This window comes from Nerophis ophidion, linkage group LG02 (genome assembly GCF_033978795.1).
Source record: "Nerophis ophidion isolate RoL-2023_Sa linkage group LG02, RoL_Noph_v1.0, whole genome shotgun sequence".
NCBI lineage: Eukaryota > Metazoa > Chordata > Actinopteri > Syngnathiformes > Syngnathidae > Nerophis > Nerophis ophidion.
This window is the reverse complement of record NC_084612.1, coordinates 59,258,698-59,275,334: the sequence shown is the minus strand read 5'-3', so window position 1 is coordinate 59,275,334 and position 16,637 is coordinate 59,258,698. Positions and strand designations below refer to the sequence as shown.

The window sequence follows — 16,637 nt, the reverse complement described above, 5'->3', positions numbered from 1 at the left end:
CCTTCTTTTGGTGCAAAAAAGCTCAACAATCCAGTAAAGCATCAACAACCATTTTGTTGCAACCATTTTACATATTTGCAAGGGAGTGTACAAACATACTTTTATGAACACTAATACAAAACTTCACAATAATGTATGATTAAATGCTAAAAACGTTATGAAAGACCGCCTTAAAAAACGTAATGAAATTTCAATTTTTTTCTATTAATGATAAAACACTGAATATTGACAAAAAATGAACATCACACCCCCTTTCGATCGACACATCTTTTACAATCAAGTAAAACGCAACAAAAATACAACAAACAGTGAAATATGAACGCGAAGGGTACAAAATAAACCCACCTACAATCTGATATATCTGATATATCACTAAGCTTTAGAACTTTGTGTGAAAATCTCCTTCCGCGTCTGTGGAAACGCTCTCTGCCCACACTGCTTGGTGCTTGTCTGAGCTGCTATTATAGAGATTACCATAGTAACTAATTAGATGACCATAGTAACTAGTAGGGCTGTGAATCTTTGGGTGTTCCACGATTTGATTCAATATCGATTCTTGGGGTCACGATTCGATATTATATCGATTTTTTCGATTCGATTCTCGATTCCAAAACGATATTTTTCCGATTTAAAACGATTCTGTATTCATTCAATACATAGGATTTCAGCAGGATCTACCCCAGTTTGCTGACATGCAAGCAGAGTAGTAGATTAAAAAAAAAGAAAAAAAAAAGCTTTTATAATTGTAAAGGACAATGTTTTATCATCTGATTGCAATAATGTAAATTTGTTTTAACTATTAAATGAACCAAAAATATGACTTATTTTATCTTTGTGAAAATATTGGACACAGTGTGTTGTCAAGCTTATGAGATGCGATGCAAGTGTAAGCCACTGTGACACTATTGTTATTTTTTTTAATTTTTTTTTTTATAAATGTCTAATGATAATGTCAATGAGGGATTTTTAATCACCGCTATGATGAAATTATAACTAATATTGATACTGTTGTTGATAATATTCATTTTTCTTTCACTACTTTTGGTTTGTTGTGTGTCGTGTTTGTGTCTTCTCAATTGCTCTGTTTATTGCAGTTCTGAGTGTTGCTGGGTCAGGTTCGGTTTTGGAATTGGATTGCATTGTGTGAATGTGAGTGTGAATGTTGTCCGTCTATCTGTGTTGGCCCTGCGATGAGGTGGCGACTTGTCCAGGGTGTACCCCGCCTTCCGCCCGATTGTAGCTGAGATAGGCGCCAGCGCCCCCCCGCGACCCCAAAAAAGGGAATAAGCGGTAGAAAATGGATGGATGGATGGATGTTATGGTATTGCTGTGTAGTGGTTTGATAGATTGATAAATTAAAAAAAAAAAAAATTAAAAAAAATAAAATAAAATAAAAAAATATATATATATATTAAAAAAATAATAATATATATATATTTTTTTAAATGAGTATCGATTCTGAATCGCACAACGTATTCGATTCGATTTTTTCCCACACCCCTAGTAACTAGTATATCATGCAAAAGCGCAGATTCCAAGCATTGAAAGACTTAGTATTGTTGAAGACTTATGGTTGTTAGAAAACATGACTGCACATCATAATGGCAGCTACACTTTACATCTTAAACATCTAAAAAAAAATATTTGGGAATGTCCAGCGGGCCAGATTGAAAAGCTTCATTTGCCCAGGGATGCCCCAGAAGGTCTTATCTTTGTTCATGTGATGTCAGATGGAACAAAAATTGTATATACTATAAATAGTTGGTCTGTGTTAGCGCTTATAATAGCAATATCACATATATTTGGTTAATATTCAAGTCACAAAATGTAAATGGAGTATTGTTGGCACTTTTTGTATGTTTTTTTTAATTGGGTTTTGTAGGTGGAATACAGAACCTTTATTTATTTAGAATGCATAAAAAAAATGCATCTGTTGTTTTGTCTTTCATAATGATTGTGAACAATGGCAAAATTCCCCAAAAAGTGCAGTTCCCCTTTAAATGAAAAAAAGAGCACAGAGTGTGTATGCCACGGGCCGGCCCTGACTTACCTTCATAGACAGCAGGCGGGTCAGGTAGATCTCAGGTATGGCCTTGGCTCTCTCTCTTTCCCTCAGGCTGCCTCGCCGATGTTTGGGCAGCTCGGGTTCTTCGCCAGCCTTCACCAGATGCCAGAGTCTCACCCCGCCCTCGTCTGCGTCCTCCAGCATGGGCGTTTCTGTCCCAGACAAAGCTTGCAATGAAACCGAGGAGGAGCGATCGCGTTACGGTGAGCCGTGGTGGTGACGACAGGAAACTACTCACTCTCTCCAGCCACGTAGTCGTGGTTGTCATGGTGAATGTGTTTGCTGTGGCGAGGGACCAGAGCGACCGTGGCACCGTCGGGGACCTGAAGTGCGGCGCAAAATGCCAAGTCAGCACACGGCGGTCTTACTAGTTAGATGAAGAGCCCACCTTGTAGTGCTGCACCGTGTTGAGGCGTTTCCAGTTGCCCTGAACCACAGACGTTAGGTCTTCGTCTGACAGGATGAGATGTCCGGCATTGCCAGACCTCCACTCTGAACAACAACAACGTGTCATTTCACTGGTTACTCTCTGCATTTCCCCCCCATTAATGTTCAACTCCATCCATCCATCTTCTACCGCTTGTCCCTTTGGGGTGGCGGGGGGTGCTGGAGCCTATCTAATCTGCAGGCGGTGTACACCCTGGACAAGTCGCCACCTCATCACAGGGCCAACACAGATAGACAGACGTTCACACTCATAATTCACACACTACAGTAGGGGCCATTTAGTGTTGCCAATCAACCTAACCCCAGGTGCATGTCTTTGGAGGTGGGAGGAAGCCGGAGTACCCGAAGGGAACCCACGCATTCACGGGGAGAACATGCAAACTCCACACAGAAAGATCCCCGAGCCCGGGATTGAACTCAGGAATACTGAGGACCTTCGTATTGTGAGGCAAATGCACGTTCCACTAGAAAAGCACAGACTTTTGCCACGCTCAGGGGTCGGCAACCCAAAACGTTGAAAGAGCCCTATTGGACCAAAAATACAAAAAACAAATCCGTCTGGAGCCGCAAAAAATGAAAATCTTTAAATATTCAGTACCCCAGAAAGACTCTAGAACAGGGGTCACCTACCTTTTTGAAACCAAGAGCTACTTCTTGGGTACTGATTAATGCGAAGTGCTTCCAGTTTGATACACACTTAAATAAATTCCCAGAAATAGCCAATTTCCTCAATTTACCTTTAATAAATACATCTGTATATATATATATATATATATACATATATATATATATATATATATATATTGACGGAAGGTTTTTTGTAGAAAATAAATGATGAAAAAAACACTCAATTGAACGGTTTAAAAGGGAAGACAATATGAAAAAAATGAAAATTAAATTTTGAAACATAGTTTATCTTTAATTTAGATTCTTTAAAAGTCAAAATTCAACCGAAAAAAATGAATAGAAAAAGTAGCTAATTCGAATCCTTTTGAAAAAAAGAAAAAAAGAATTAATGGAACATCATTAGTAATTTTTCCTGATTAAGATTAATTATAGAATTTTGATGACATGTTTTAAATAGGTTAAAATCCAATCTGCACTTTGTTATAATATATAACAAATTGGACAGAGATATATTTTTAACAAAGACAAATCATTATTTCTTCTAGATTTTCCAGAACAAAAATTTAAAAAGAAATTCAAAAGACTTTGAAATAAGATTTAAATTTGATTCTACAGACTGTCTAGATTTGCCAGAATATTTTTTTTTATTTTTAATCATAATAAGTTTGAAGAAATATTTCACAAATATTCTTCATCAAAAAAATGGAAGCTAAAATGAAGGATTAAATTAAAATGTATTTATTATTCTTTACAATAAAAAAAAAATACTTGAACATTGTTTTAAATTGTCAGGAAAGAAGAGGAAGGAATTTAAAAGGTAAAAATGTATATGTGTTTAAAAATCCTAAAATCATTTTTAAGGTTGTATTTTTTCTCTAAAATTGTCTTTCTGAAAGTTATAAGAAGCAAAGTAAAAAAATAAATGAATTTATTAAGGAGCTGAGCCGGAAGGCAAAGCTCTCAATTTACCAGTCGATCTACGTTCCCATCCTCACCCATGGTCATGAGCTTTGGGTTATGACCTAAATGACAAGATCACGGGTACAAGCGGCCAAAATGAGTTTCCTCTGCCGTGTGGCGGGGCTCCCCCTTAGAGATAGGATGAGAAGCTCTTTCATCCGGGAGGAACTCAAAGTAAAGCCGCTGCTCCTCCACATCGAGGGGAGCTAGATGAGGCGGTTCGGGCATCTGGTCAGGATGCAACCCGAACCCCTCCCTGGGAAGATGTTTAGGGCACGTCCAACCGGTCGGAGGCCACGGGGAAGACCCAGGACACGTTGGGAAGACTGGCCAGGGAACGCCTCGGGATCCCCCGGGAAGAGCTAGACGAAGTGGCTGGGGAGAGGGAAGTCTAGGCTCCCCTGCTTAGGCTGGTACCCCCACGACCCGACCTCGGATAAGCGGAGGAAGATGGATGAATGGATGGATGGATGGATGGATGGATGGATGGATATTTAAACAAGTGAAGACCAAGTCTTTAAAATATTTTCTTGGATTTTCAAATTCTATTTGAGTTTTGTCTCTCTTAGAATTAAAAATGTCAAGTAAAGCGAGACCAGCTTGCTAGTAAATAAATAAAATGTAAAAAATAGAGGCAGCTCACTGGTAAGTGCTGCTATTTGAGCTATTTTTAGAACAGGCCAGCGGGCTACTCATCTGGTCCTTACGGGCTACCTGGTGCCCGTGGGCATCGCGTTGGTGACCCCTGCTCTAGAAAGAGGTGCCGCAGCCTCCGAAGCAGAACCCTCAGGTTCTGTAACAGCATCTTCCCTCAGGCCGTAAGACTCTTGAACGCATCATAATTACCCGCTGAATTCCCCCAAAATATGGATTAACTGGCTGGAATATAAAGACAATATAAAATACATCCATAAACCTGGATGCATATGCAAAAGTGCAATACATCTATCTGTTCAGTAATATGTTTATTTATATCTGCACCTTATTGATTTTTTATCCTGCACTACCATGAGCTAATGCAACAAAATGTTCTTATCTGTACTGTAAAGTTCAAATTTGAATGACAATAAAAAGGAAGTCTAAGTCATAAGTGTTATATTGAAGGCAACACATGATGTGTCTTCATTAGCCTACTATCAAAATGACTAGATGTCGCAGGCTGAAGCAAATGTTCATGACAGAAATGTTGAAATGTAATATTTATTCTACACATTTTTGCTACATTGGAAAACACTAGTAAATCAGAGGCTACTGACTGTCTTTTAATGGCCAAAGGTATAGATGTGTGTGTCCAAGTTAAAGGAAACGGCAGGCTGTCTTCTCTTAATAGATTTATGACAATCTTTGGCAAGTTAGGTAATGTTTGCTGTGATCTGGAACAACAGGGAACTCAAACAACTCTCTGAAATTCAGCCAATATTACATACAGATAATGTGTCATCCGATGGGAACAACTCACAATCTGATTGGCTATGGCAATTATCTATCACCTGTATGACACCCACATTGTTGATTCTGAAGGCCCCGGGCAGATTTGGTACAGCATGGCAACATAAGCAAGCTGAATTCTGATTGGTTTATTTTTATAACATTGGAAAACACTAGTAAATCAGAGACTAATGACTCTCTTTTATGGCCAAAGGTATAGATGTGTGTGTCCAAGTTAAAGGAAACGGCAGGCTGTCTTCTCTTAATAGATTTATGACAATCTTTGGCAAGTTAGGTAATGTTTGCTGTGATCTGGAACAACATGGCACACAAACAACTATCTGAAATTCAGCCAATATTATATACAGATAATGTGTCATCCGCTGGCAACAACTCAGGATCTGATTAGCTATGGCAAATATCCATCACCTGTATGTTGCTCACATTGCTGATTCTGAAGGCCCCGGGCAGATTTGGTAAAGCATGGCAACATAAGCGAGCTGAATTCTGATAGGATACAAACTAAAACTAAAAACAACAGCACTGGAAGGACGATGAAATGACATGAAGAGAATATGAAAACTTTTATATATTTAGGGGAAAGTAAATACAATATATTAATTTATCTTTAATTATGATTTGTGGTTATGATAGGCCAGCAGAGAAGGCCTTGTTGGCCATGATGACAACACACCACTGCTACACTGTGATTTGGAAGTGAATATACTGTATGTCAGGGGTGCACACAAACATTGATTCATAGTCAATTTTCTATTCAAGCTGATTCTAAATTGGTACATATTTTGAAAAAAGTCGAATAAAAAAGAAATGCAAAAAAAGTAATTATTTTTATTTAGTACTTCTTTTTTTATGAGAATACATTTATAAACATATTTCTTAGGCCATCACCATGCAACCAGAAGGAACTTTTCTAACCTGTAACCTGATTTGAAAAAAAATATATGTATATTAATATTATACATCTAATACATTGTGAGAATCAGTTTAAAGTTTTCTATGTTACTTTTGTTTTAGTAAAAATGTATCATTATTTTTTTAATCGCAAATCAATTCCCAATTGAATCATCACCCTAAGAATTCAGAATGGGATCAAATGGTTAAAACCTCTACTGTATGTAATTGTTTTTTCAAGCTGCAGATGGCGCCAGAGTTCAATGAAACATTTAGGAGCAAATACATTTGCTGAAAAGTCAACATTATTATTATTATTATTATTATTATGGGCCTTTTGCAAAGCAAGTACCCATCACTGATGCCTTCTGTGAACATTATAATGCTACTTTCTATGTTTACACCAACAAATATTGCATTTTGGTATTTCTTCTCTCCCAGGCATGTGAATTAACTAACTTTTCCTGCAAATTTTACACTTTTTTCCCCCTCTAATTCCATCGCCATACACCTCAGTCATATAACTTTGTATGTGACATATGCTGTTAGCATGCTAACATTAGCATGTTAACTTTTTCAGCTAATTATACGCTTAATTTTTTAATTCCACAGGCATATATCTTCGAGTCATATAACTTGGTATATGACACATTCTAACTACTAGCATGCCAACATTAGCATCCTAACTGTTTCAGCTAATTTCACACTTGTTTCTCTAATTCCTCCGCCATATACCTTACAGTCATATGACTTGGTATGTGATACATGCTAACTACTAGCATACTAATGTTAGCATTCTAGCATGGTAATTATTAGCATGCTAACTTTTTCAGTTGATTTGACACTTTTTTTCTCTAATTCCACATTGGTATGTGACACATTCTAACTGCTAGCATGGAAACATTAGTATGCTAACTTTTTAAGCTAATTTTACAGTTTTTTTTTCTGATTACACCGCCATACATCTTAGAGTCAAATAACTTGGATATTATGACACATGCTTATTGTTAGCGAGCTAGCATTAACCTTTTTGTTCTTTTTGTAACCGTTGACCCCAAAGTCATATAACTTGGTATGTCACACATGCTAATAAGTGCAGCATGCTAATTTTAGCATGCAAACGTTTTAGGCTAGCTCTCTAGCTAATTTTGTATAGCTACACCTAAAACTGACGGATTGGGTCATTTGGCACATTATCAAAAGTATGTCGGCTTCCACCGACTTCCGACCAGAGGTCCAGGGTACAGATAGCAGGCCCATCAAAATTTCCACAAGAATTTTCTAGTTATTATCATTATTATTAGTTGAAGTAGTAGTCATTAAACATGCAGACGTAGGAGCTGGATGAAGGCGTGTATTCTCACCCAGGTCCAAGGAGTCGGAGTGAGGCCTGTGAGAGAAAGACGTGCTTTTGTACACCTGGTCCAGCAGCTTCTCCTTCACCTGCGTGATAGTGTCACAGTCCAGCACTTTGCAGGGCAGCGGCTGCGACTCAATGGCTCCTCCGCCCTGCACCAACACGTTAAGAGTCTGGAAAAAAAACGGAGTAGGATTTTGATCACGAGCCGACTTGAATCTTACCAGTTATAAAAAAAAAATTCAAGGATCCTTTTGATCTTACAGCTCTAAATAAAGTAAATGTTCTTCTTTTCCTGTTTAGTATTTGGCTTATTGACCAGAGATGCGTGTTTCCTGTTTATTTTTGCAAATGTATTCATAAAAAACTTCTGAAGTAATGATATTTGCTAACTATTAATTTTATTTGCAGATCAAATGTAATCCAGTAGGTGGTGGATGACCATTATTAAACACTAACACAGTATCAGTGCAGTGCCAGTACAGGTATTAAGTGTGCTATACATTCACTAAAGTGATATTTACCCATAACTATTGAGTAGAATTATTTACTATACACTCACTTTTTTTACACCTCACTTGTCATTTTCCACGATAATGTACAAACAAAGAATACCCGAGGAGGTAACTTTAACAAACATAATTTAACAAGAGACCAAAGAAAGTTGCGAGTGTCAGTACTTTGATAAAGAAGGCGAGAAAGTTAGAAATACAAAACGAACTAGTAGCAAAGTGGGAAGATGGCTCTGCGCTTCCTTGTCGTCTTCGCCAACAAAAGCCTTCCATAAAGTAAAAAAGTATGCTCAAATGTTCATTTGTATGTTTCATTCATAATTTATATGTATTTTGCATTGTTTTATGCATTCTAAACGATCCATATTCTCTGTAAAGAGTGTTTTCTGTTCATATATTTGGGTGTCTGGAACAGATTCATCAGATTTAGGGGTTAGGGTGGAATAAAAACCAAGGTACCATGTATCAGCAATTTGTTACTAGCTTTTTCTTCTTTATTGTATTTCTGAATTTAGTTTTTGAAATTCAAAATATCAATCCAACTATACTCTTTTTTACTTTGTTTAAAGTGCATTTTTAGTAGTATTTATATAGTACTGTATCAATGTAACTCTTTTCCTAACGTTTTTATCTTCATGCCATTTTTTCTTGTTTTTTTTTGGTCTAATTGTATTTTTTGAAAGTTCAGTGTTGTGAGACAAATGGACAACTCTGGACCCACTTGCCTGAGGTGGACTGTGGTAACCTTAAATCAGGGGTCGGCAACCCAAAACGTTGAAAGAGCCATATTGGACAAAAAATACAAAAAAACAAATCTGTCCGCAAAAAATGATAAGCCGTATATAAGTGTTATAATGAAGGCAACACATGATATAAGTGTCTATATTAGCTAAAATAGCCTACTATCAAAATTACTTTAAAAGTCTTATATATGTGTTATAATGAAGGCAACACATGATATACGTGTTTATATTGGCCTACTATTGGTGTCGCAGGCTGAAGCAAATCTTAAATGGCCAAAGGTATAGATGTGTGTGTCCAAATTAAGGCGGTCTTCTTTTAATAGATTTATTACAGTCTTTAGCAAGCTAGGTAATGTTTGCTGTGGTCTGGAACAACATGGCACACAAACAACTATCTGAAATGCAGCCAGTATTACATACAGATAATGTGTCATGAGACATGCAAAACTAAATTATATAAAAAGAGGATAAAAGTAAAGGATATTAAAGGAGCTCAAATATACCTACAAATGAGGCATAATGATGCAATATGTACTTACAACTAGCCTAAATAGCATGCTAGCATTGATTAGCTTGCAGTCATGCAGTGACCGGATATGCCTGATTAGCACTCCACACAAGTCAATAACATCAACAAAGCGCACCTTTGTGCATTCACGCACTGTATAAAACATTCGGTAGACAAATTGAGACGAAGAAGGAGTGGAAGATTTTATATGTAAACAAACTGTTGCATCACAGTCCACACTATGGTGGGTCCAAGAACCGCCGAAATTAGTAGGACAAAACAATTTTTACCAAATAGTGTCATCAGTGAAGCATACACACAAACATATTAAACAGTGGTAGTTCTAACAATTGGGAAGGTTTGCGTAACGTTTGTCCGCAAACAAAAAACATACTAAAACAGAAAATAAAATGTTTTCCCTTTTCAATCCTTTTTTTAGGGTGGCACTAAAGAGCCGCATGCGGCTCAAGAGCTGTGGGTTGCTGACCCCCGCTTTATATGGACGACACAGGAAGATTTCTGCTCACCAAGGTTTTGTATTCCACGTCTTCTCGCAGCAGGCGGTTGTCGTTGAGAGTGTATTTGGCCTTGCCAGTCACAGCATCCACTGGTCCTTTATCCACTTGGTGCTTTATTGCCCTGAAAAGCATGTAGAGACATTCCCCGGCAGAGTCCTGGAAGCACACACACATACTGGTTATCATTTGGAACGGGGACCAAGTTTTTGATCATCACTTGTGGGGACCATCCTTTCTACAGGTTGTGGAGGCATAAAAGAAAATGAGATAAAATAGCCACTAGCCAATTAGCTCATACACGTCTTTAAATCTTTGGATTGATGAAGTAATATGCTGATCATTCTTACTGGAGACCCTGGGGGAAAAGAGTTAATATGGTTCATGGGGACCAAATTTAAATAATTTTGCATGATTCACACATTTTGTATGTGACTACTGAGCATACTTGCCAACCTTGAGACCTCTGATTTCGGGAGGTGGGGGGTGGAGGGGCGTGGTTGGGGGTGGGGTGGAGGCGTGGTTGGGGGAGTGGTTGGGGCGGGGGGCGTGGTTAAGAGGGGAGGAGAATAATTCACCAATTCGAGTATTTCATCTATATATATATATATAGATGAAATACTTGACTTTCAGTGAATTCTAGCTATATTTATTATATGTATATATATATATATATAAAAGTATTATTTGATTATATTCAGCAATATTGTGTGATCCTATATATGTATATATATATATATATACATATATATATATATATACATAAAAAAGAAATAATTGAATTTCCGACGGAAATACACAGTAATAAAAACACATCTGTTCTACTAACTGTACTGTGCTTGCTGGTTACTAAAAAAACAACAACACTTACCTTTCACCATTTGAGTAACCTTTGTTCTGCGATTTGCGTATTGGCCAGCGATCTCCGAATCCGGGAACATATATCACTGATTTGTTGTAGACATCCGCAAATGAGAACGGGAGGTTGCTTCCAGCTATCAGCATAGCCATCTTTGTCTCAGCATAAGTTACACCATCGGGTCTCCATTTTGTGAGGTGCCCCATAATACTGGGTTGCGAACAATGCTGCGCTGCGGACGCTTTGTGCTTCTCTGACCATTCATGGCTAAGTATATCCGTTTGGCCGCCGTGTTCAATGGAAAACTCTCTTCTACAAAAGTTATAGGCAATATACCCCTTCCCCTTCCCCTTCGAACTCTCCTGGATAAACTGAAATTCTTGTTTCCAATCGTTCTGGAACTTGCAAACGTATTTCTTCCTTTTGCTCGTCGACGGTGTAATATATTGGGTTGGAGTCAATAACCAGGCGACGTGATGAAGTTACGTCTCTTTACTGTGGGCTTCAGAACAGACTCCCTAATGCATGTTCCTTGACTGCACTCAAATGTAGAATATATGTAGAATATAATTACATTCTATTCTATTCGATGTACAGTATATGGCAGTATTGTCCTGTTTAAGAGGGTCCCAACATTGCTGAGTCAAGTTCTCATGGAGCTGGAGGGGGCGTGGCCTACAGCTCCGCCTGAATTTCGGGAGATTTTTGGGGGAAAATTTGTCCAGGGAGGTTTTCGGGAGAGGCTCTGAATTTTGTGAGTCTCCCGGAAAATCCGGGAGGGTTGGAAAGTATGCTACTGAGGTTCATTTAAAAAAAAAAAGTTCAGAGTAAATATGACATGATCCTCAGAATACAGCACTACAGCTGTCCTCTTAAAGGAAGTTTCACCACTTAAATCCTGCATCTTCTGTGACATTACTGAAAACTGCTATTTAGGAGTAATGAAGTTGTCTGCAACTCCAACTACCATATATAGAAGGATATTAAGTAAGCATTGCCAGAACACACACACACACGAACACTACCTTCACTTAAAGTGACATCAATGAGAACGAGCAATATAGAAGATGATAAAATGAAGTAGCCACTACACAGGTGCGAAGGCTGTGTCTCAAATAGAACACTTCCATAAGTACACTTGAATTAGTGAGCTCATTTCCTGAGCTTATCAAAAACCACAAAATGTACCCACTTCTTCACTACCTTTCAATGGTGAATTATAGGGGTATCCCAGTCCGATAATATTATTTCGTATAAGTCCGATATCAGCAAAAAAACTACTGTATCGGCTTGCATATCAAATTTACGATATCATCTTTGATAACAGCAGTCCTCCAGAGTGTTTACTTGTGCAAAGTTGTACAGCCAGCTAACATCTAAGTGATAAGCACACAAGGTTGGTCTTCTCTTCTATCATATGAAATCATTTACAAAAGGAAAACATGGAAGGCTATAGGCTACTAGTAGCTAGCAGCTACATGACAGCCAAGCACACAAGCTAGACATACGTAATAAATAAGTGTCCTTCATGGAAAAATATTGCAGTCTAAACAGCACATTTGTCAATATAAACAAGTACAAGTTGTACATTACTTATAGATACAAAATCTCCAAGGCAGAAGCTGATTAGAAAGTATTCAGTAACAAACGTATCCAAATCATTTAATTTGCTGCGTGATGAATTATTGCAACTGCTAAGTGTCCCCATAAAAAAAAACTATGCACTGCAACTCAAAGTACCTAGTCCAGGGGTGCCCACACTTTTTCTGCAGGTGAGCTACTTTTCAATTGACGAAGTCGAGGGGATCTACCTCATTCATATAATTTATATTGATTTATTTATGAAAAAGACGTTTTGTTAACAAGTTAAAGATGTTTAATGATAATACAATCATGTTTAAAATATCCTTTATTTCATGAAGACAAGAATATAAGTGGTATACTACCTGATTTTGATGACTTGCATTGATGGGAATCATACAGTAGTGATGATAATGGCCACATTTTAAATGGAGGAGGAAAAAAGTCCTCCTTTCTGTCCAACACCACATTGAAGTGGTTGTTTTTTGCCATCTTATTTGTCCAGCTTCTATACTCCTTTTTATACACTTTACAAGAAATACATTGGCGGCAAACTCCGTAGCTTGCTCGCTTGTCCACGCTAGCTTTCTGAGACTCTTATTTTGTTAGCGCAGGCAGGTTGAAGCAGCACTTTTACAGTCGGTCTTCAGAGTTTTGACGGCGCGAGAGTGTAGAAATAAAAAGTGTTTCTCGCCTTCCTGTCGGTCATTTTTTCTTAATAATTATCTGGCAGCAGCCCGCGTCATCTCACAAGACCCTTGGATGCCGTGAATGTCAATCAAGTGACAAAAATGACGTCTTGGTGAAGATTGATGGTCGCCGATTTTTAGGGCTGTTTTTTTAATGCCTGGCTGGAAATCGACTGACACACCCTCCGCCATCTATTGGTAGCTCGCGATCGACGTAATAGGCACCCTTGACCTAGGCCAAGGAACACAATGGCAGTGACTAGGATGGCAGAAGCGATTACCAAAACTTGAAACCCTCAAGTTGCTGGCACGGGCGCTCTACCAACTGAGCCACGCCACCCCATAAACAAATAAATAGAATAAATAGTGTTTTCCATGGGTAAAGAGTACAGCGGATGCAGTGGCACACATTTCAAACCCAGACTAACCCTGAGGAAAGCATAGAGACAGATGGACATCCAGTTGGTCAGCAGCTTTTCCACCACAGTCTCAGTCCTGCAGAGAAAAAGAGCCAACAAAGTGAGACATCCATAAGGCGGAACCAGGCTAACGATGCCGTCTCTTACCGCCGTAGCATCAGTTTGGGGTTCTTGGCCACATACTGCTCCACCAGGTCGTTCAAAAGGGTCTTGAGGATGTCTGTGAAGTACTCGAGTTTGCCGTGCAGTGCCACTGTGAGAAGGGAGGCCACATAGGCCCGGTCTCGGGGAGAGAAAGTCCGCTGACTCTCCAGAGTGTGAATAAACTTACGGGAAAGATAGGATGTTTTATTCCTCTCTAAAATGTCACAAAGCTGACAGGTGGTGATGTTTCCGGCCGTACCTTAGTGAGAAAGAGTTTACTGTTGAGCAGGTTGGAAAGCTGCACCAGACCTTGCTCCACCGTCTGTCTGCGACACTCCTGAACGTCCAGGTCTCGTCTCAGTGGCGACTCCCGGTGGCCGGGAAAGAATATGCGCTCTGCGTACATCCGGTAGTCAAGGAAAGGAATGCCAGAACCCACCAAGTCACTTGACATGTCCATCATCTCAGTCATCAGGTCTGGGGCAGAGTGGGTGTGTGAAGGGTGAAAGGTCAGTGAAACGTTCATCTGTCGTATTCCTAAATCTTTATCCCCAGACCTAATCCTTAAACCATAAACCTTAATCTCTATACCCAATTATTAACCACTACCTCATTCTCTTAACCCCTAGACCTAACACTTAAACACTACCTAGTTCTTAACCCCTAATTTATTCCTAAACCTAACCCTTAACCACTACCTAACTCTTAAACTTAAACCTTTTATTCCTAAATCCAAACCTTAACCACTATCTTAAGACATACCCTGTATCCCTGGACATAACCCTTAACCACTATCTGAAGCCTTAATCCTTCATCCCTAAATCTAACCCTTAACCACTATCTAACGCTTAACCCCTAGACCTGACTCTTAACTGCTACCTAATTCTTAATCCCAACCCCAACCATTATTTTATCCTCAACTCCTAATCAATTAATTACTTGACCTAACCCTTAACAGCTACCTAACTTTTCACCCCATAACCCATTTATTCCTAGACCTAACCCCTTAACCAGTATCTAACCCCGAGACCTAACTCTTAACCGCGACCTTACTCTTAACCCCAATTCCAACCTTAACCATTTCCTTACCCACAACCCCTGAACCATTAATCGCTCGTTCGACCTAACCCTTAACCCCTAACCAAGATCTAAACCTTAACACCTAACATTAATCTCCAGACCTTGCTTTCAACCACAACCTCACTCTTAACCGCTAACTCTGAAACCCGAACTGCTAATCTTTTGACTAGACCTCTTGATAACCCTAAACCCTTAACCAGTACATTACCCTTAACCCTTAACCTTTATCTCAAGACATAACCCTTGACCCATATCCAGACACCTACATTATGCTGAGAAAGTAGGAATTAAGAACTGGACATATATTATATTTGACAGTGACTACAGACAAAAAGTGAACATGTTTGGTTCCAAACACTGAAATGTTCTCTTCGGGACATTTCAGGTCATGTTGACATTTTAGTGTCAAGGTCATGTTGACATTTTAGTGTCTCACCTGTAAACTCTTTCTTGCAGCGATCTCTCACGCTGGTTTCAAGGTTTTCCAGCTGGATTTGGACCTTTTTGTAGTCTCTTAAAGCCTGCTTGCTCTTTCTCCTGACAACGCATTAAGAGATGACCGGTTTAGTAGTGTTATATAGAGTCGTGTGACCTTAACATGTCCCGCAAGTGGAAGCAGAACAACTAGAGACACAATGAAAAGAAGGATTTATTTCATAGCATGACTTTCTGAAGTCCATTATTCAAATACTACGTAAACAACGATTACGTGTACTACTTTACAATACGAGCAACTTAAAGTAACTTCAGATACGGTACTAATAAAACTTGCTGGGCTTCCTAAATTTGGTATATTGAATGACTTAGAAATAGAAGTATATTCCTGCTCACCAATATAGTACAAATGTAGGTACTACACAGTACGTACTGTGTATCTATTTCATTCATCTACTTAACTGTAGACAATATACTATATAGTACTTACTGTATCTGCTTAATGAATCCACTTAACTGCAGAAATAGTACACAGTACATAATGTGTATTGTATATTGTATCTCCTAACCTGTAGATAAGTACGATGATGAGGACGATGAGCGCCACAATGGAGGCTCCAACCCCGACACCAATCTGAGCCTCCATGGGAAAGGTGGCCAGGCTTAGACTGTCATACTGAACTTTGCCAAGGGAGAAGTTCAAGTTTCCCATGTGGACCTGAAAATAAAGGACAGCAATGTCAGGTGTCTCCTGCAGGCCATATGGGAGATATATTGGAATTGTTATAGTTGTTATGGTGATGGTTGTTAGAGCTATAGTTGTTAGGGCTGTGGTGGTGGGAGCTATGGTGGTTAGAGCTATGGTGGTTAGGGCTATGGTGGTTAGGGCTATGGGGGTTAGGGCTATGGGGGTTATGGCTATGATGGTTAGAGCTGTGGTGCTTAGAGCTATGGTGGTTAGGGCTATGGTGATTAGGGCTGTGGTGGTTAGGGCTATGGTGGTTAGGGGTGTGGTTGTTAGAGCTATAGTGGTTAGAGCTGTGGTGGTTAGGGCTATGATGGTTAGAGCTATGGTTGTTAGAGCTGTGGTGGTTAGAGCAGAGGTGGTTAGAGCTGTGGTGGCTAGAGCTGTGGTGGCTAGAGCTGTGGTGGCTGGAGCTGTGGTTGTTAGAGCTATGGCGGTTAGGGCTACGGCGGTTAGGGGTGTAACGGTACGTGTATTTGTATTGAACCTTTTCGGTACCGGGGTTTCGGTTCGGTTCGGAGGCGTACCGAACGAGTTCAACACAGACATATTAAGTAGGGCACCGCACGTTGTGTAAACAATGCACACCGAGACACCATGAATTGATTTAC

The 16,637-nt window shown here is 39.2% G+C and overlaps 1 protein-coding gene across 1 annotated transcript in view; it reads right to left on the bottom strand.

Annotated features, from left to right (window-relative positions):
- The window catches only part of plxnb1b (plexin b1b), a 191,409-nt gene that overhangs the window by 12,338 nt on the left and 162,434 nt on the right, over positions 1-16,637 (bottom strand). The window contains exons 24-33 of the mRNA XM_061887355.1: positions 15,851-15,999; positions 15,283-15,383; positions 14,026-14,243; positions 13,770-13,948; positions 13,632-13,698; positions 10,087-10,233; positions 7,804-7,969; positions 2,454-2,557; positions 2,304-2,388; positions 2,051-2,217 (exon numbers count right to left, since the gene is read on the bottom strand). Coding sequence (XP_061743339.1) covers positions 2,051-2,217; positions 2,304-2,388; positions 2,454-2,557; positions 7,804-7,969; positions 10,087-10,233; positions 13,632-13,698; positions 13,770-13,948; positions 14,026-14,243; positions 15,283-15,383; positions 15,851-15,999 — 1,383 coding nt within the window. The remainder of the gene's footprint in view (positions 1-2,050; positions 2,218-2,303; positions 2,389-2,453; positions 2,558-7,803; positions 7,970-10,086; positions 10,234-13,631; positions 13,699-13,769; positions 13,949-14,025; positions 14,244-15,282; positions 15,384-15,850; positions 16,000-16,637) is intronic.